The sequence below is a fragment of the Sphaeroforma arctica genome (genome assembly GCF_001186125.1).
Source record: "Sphaeroforma arctica JP610 unplaced genomic scaffold supercont1.65, whole genome shotgun sequence".
In the NCBI taxonomy this organism is placed as follows: Eukaryota; class Ichthyosporea; order Ichthyophonida; genus Sphaeroforma; species Sphaeroforma arctica.
Genome location: NW_014040493.1, coordinates 38,443 through 42,982, shown reverse-complemented (window position 1 = coordinate 42,982; position 4,540 = coordinate 38,443). Strand labels below are relative to the sequence as shown.

At 30.7% G+C, this 4,540-nt stretch overlaps 1 protein-coding gene across 1 annotated transcript in view; it reads left to right on the top strand.

Annotated features, from left to right (window-relative positions):
• The window catches only part of SARC_01607 (hypothetical protein), a 1,342-nt gene extending 762 nt beyond the window's left edge, over window positions 1–580 (top strand). Inside the window, exon 2 of the mRNA XM_014304659.1 lies at window positions 111–580. Within this exon, the coding sequence (XP_014160134.1) occupies window positions 111–460 (350 nt within the window). The 3' untranslated portion in view covers window positions 461–580. The remainder of the gene's footprint in view (window positions 1–110) is intronic.
• The last annotated feature ends 3,960 nt before the right edge of the window (window positions 581–4,540 follow it).

Here is a 4,540-nt window from a genome sequence, read left to right as displayed (position 1 = left end):
AATACTGATATCTACATTCAATCTCGCGCAGTGGGGATATGCGGCCTGGTATCAATTCTCATATGATTATGATAAGGGAAATCAGCCTGACCCCCTTCTTAATTATACAGATGGCGGCGAATACTGGATCCCGGCAGCTCTCTACATGTGTATGGGTTTCGCTGATTCTATTGTACAGACTTATGCGTACTGGATAATGGGAGCTATTGCCAATACACCACGTGTTCTTGCACGTTATGCCGGGTACTACAAAGGTGTGCAGTCATTCGGTGCGTGCATCTCCTGGATTCTCGAATGGCAGGGTATGCTATACAAATGGCAAATGGTCATATGCATTGTTTGGGCAGTCGCTTTCGTACCACCGACATGGATAGTAGCCACTATGGTGAAGGATCACGGAGCGGACGATGATGAGGGCGTAGACACCACAGAGAGTTCTGTAAATATACACAAGGATTAGTCACACCACTCTAGGGTTTATCATATGCAAGTAAAAAGAAATTGCATATATCGTTCACAACCGCTGGGTTTGGATACTGCCATTGTATTCAGTGCTTTATTCTCAATACAAAGCACAAGGGATGAAGTAGCTCACGTAGAGCAGGCCTGATGCTTGTCTTAATCTAATTCGGGGCTTCATCACGAGGTGTGTTGATAATGTTCAATAGTGTGCTCAAAACAAGCTAAAACTCGCGAATTTGACCTCAGACCTTGAGAAAAAAGACGCATGTCCATAGTGTGTACGCAAATACACGTGCGTGTAAACACATACACACACTCACGCATATATATATATATATACTTATATACAAGCCCACACACACGTACACAAACACGTATATATATACATATATCAATAACTACATACACACGCAAACACCCACACTTATGTATATATATATATGTACTATAAATATGAATATATATCCGTGAATATGAAGTTATGTAAACATATATATGAACATATAGATATATACATATATTAATATAGATATATCTATACATACATATATTAATATAGATACATCTATATATACATATATTAATATCTATATACACATATATGTATATATTATGAGTAAATAAATAAATAAATGTATATATATATATATGTATACATGTATAAAGAATCATACATATATAGGTACACACAACGAATACACAATAAATGGATAGTTGTATATGATTTGAAATGTGCATAAACACATAGCTATATATACATATATTAATGCAATACAAACACAAATTCCACATATTATAATATATAAATATACATATATATGTATACGTATATATATATGTGTATTTTCCATAACATCGTTCATAGATATATATATATATACATGCATACATATAAATCTATGTAGATATGTAGAAATGTTTACATTTATAGTTAGATACATTTGTTCACATGGACATGTAGATACGTATACAAACATAAAAAACACACATATACAGATATGTATAAATCTGTATATAGATATGTGTATACTTTATATTTACTTTATATGTATATATATACATACATATATATATATATATATATAAATTAACACTCACACATATATTTATATTAAATTTTTATATATAGAAGTACGTGTTTATATGCATATATACACATATACTTACATTCATATATACATATGCGGATATGTAGCTATAGAAGAACGTGCATACGAACGCGTATACGTACAGTTTATGATTAGTTGTATATACACATACACATGTATACTGATAGTATATTTAAAAAAAAACAGTTTTATATTTTTGGGTCCAAAAATATACAAATTGATATAAACAGATTAATGAATGTATACATGAGCACCTTCATACATATTTATATCTATAGACGCATTTATTGATCACATCATATCAATATCAAAAACAAATACATAATACATAGGTTCATGCACATACACACACACTCTGCCATCAAAAGCGTGGAGCAGGCAAAGGCATAGTCTATGGACGTATATTGATAAAAATATACACTCTTATTTAACTTATTTTGACATACGCATGAATAACCCATATATATTTATGTGTAAATTCGTATACTTCGAGAACTATAAGAATGTTTAAGTATGGCCTCACTACAACAAGTGAGTAGGTGTATTGAATGTATATCTCGGCATGCGTATTGCGTGATTATATATAAATGCATATATATATATATATACATACATGCATATACAAATATATATATAGAAGCATACGCACACATACACAAACAATATATATAGATACGTAAGCATAATATATATATATACATGCAAGTATAATAAATATAGATATGTAAGAATAATATATATAGATATGTAAGTATATAATATATATATATATAAAATATATTTATACATATGCATACTACACACACTTATATATTTATATATATATGTATACACATACACAAAATTTACACACATATATATTTACGTGTACACACACACGCACTCACACACATATATATACATATATGTGTATATATCTACAATATATTTATATACATACATACATACACATATATATATATATAAACATATTTATATATATAAACATATTTATATATAATATAAACACACAATACACACATGCAATTATTCATAAAAAAATAAGAAAAATAAAACTGTTGCTATCGACATACAATTGATAGAACGAATACGACACACACGCACTCACACACATATATACATATACATATGTGTATATATCTACAATATATTTATATACATACATACATATATATATATAAACATATTTATATATATATCCATATATATAAATATAAATAAATATAAACACACATATACAAACAATACACACCACATACATATATATATGTATATATATATAACAAGCACACATGCAATTATTCATAAACAAATAAGAAAAATAAAACTGTTGCTATTGACATACAATTGATAGAACGAATACGACATGGATGCCCCTATATTGGGAGTAATGTACAAATATGTACAAATATCACAATTCTGTTGATAAATGGATTCATATTCATAGGACACGATATAAATTGAACCTCGCCCCAGTCGTTTAGTTTAGGGTAGTCAGATTGCAAAAGTATATTGAATGTTTGTACAACGTATCTAACTTAACTATCCAAATAGAGCTTTAATAGTGTAGATCGTATATACATATTTTACAATATACATTAAATAGGACCATATTCAAAAGTATACGCGTATAGAAATCGAACACCAGTTCTTCGTTCTTGCACACTAAATAACTGTTAAAATCCAGTCCCACTTCAATCCGTAGTACAGATATGCTTGCTTCACTAATACATATGTAAATTATGTAAATGCTATTGTCAGCATGAATATTTGATTAAAGTATATGTATATACACTCAGCTTGTAACTATACAGAAGTTAAATGATATATAGCGCATCTTTAACAACTTAATAATGCATGAACCAAAAATTCAATAGAAATAAAGAATATACCCGTGTAGAACGAGCATATGCATATATGAAGATCGTCATATGAACTTGAATCTATATGCAAATACCGAGGTAAAATCTTAGACACTATGCACGCAATCAAATGTACAAAGTGGACGTGGTTCAAACATAGACAACGACAAAGAAATATGGGCTGACAACTTTGCATGATGCAAATACAAGATTATATCGCTACGCAACTAATAAAAGCACTGCTTCTGATCTTATAGATAACTTAATATATGCATACGCACATAATTAGGTCAAACTACATACAGTATTTTTTTAAGCTTCAAACCCAAAGAATATTCTAAATCCATATTTTATATCGTCCAATACAGACAAATCTGTGCATATACGAAATGGTACACTCTTATATACATGCTTGCAAACAGTGCTGGTGAATACTACAACGGTTAGTACTGATCGGAAGTGCTTACCATGGTGAATCTCATACGAGGAGAAGAATATCCAAGGATGTGGTCTCACAACTTGCCCCGTAGACAACAGCACGGATGGTAATTTTCTCATTGAATGGATCAAGAACTACTGTTGTGTATCGTTTTTGAGGACGCTCTACGTGTCGCACGCGTACGGGAATCGGAATGGAGCCCATCATTTTACCAACAGTGATCTTTTAGGGAAAAAAACCATAGGCACCAAAATGTTACTCAGACATGCGAAAGGAAACTGGATTGAGCCAAATAACTAAAAGAGAAGTAGTGTTTGTAGTGTGACATGTTGGTGTAGCAATGTATATACCTTTTTTATAAATCTATTATCGCATTATTCACATTTGTTTCCTAAATAATACATCCTGTAAATAGAGTGAGATGTATTTAATAATACAACCGCACTTCCACTACAAGTGAACTGAAATCTATACACATGCAGAGTAAATACTATAATACTCTTAGTTGCTAAAGTAGTAAAATACTTTTTAGTTCCCCTCTTGTTGCTGTGGGCCTTCCTCACTAGAGAGAGAGTGATATATTGATTATCGAACCCACATGATAACCACGACCCCACGCGACTCGCGAATTATTTGTGCCAAAACATAACTAAAATAAAGGAACTTTA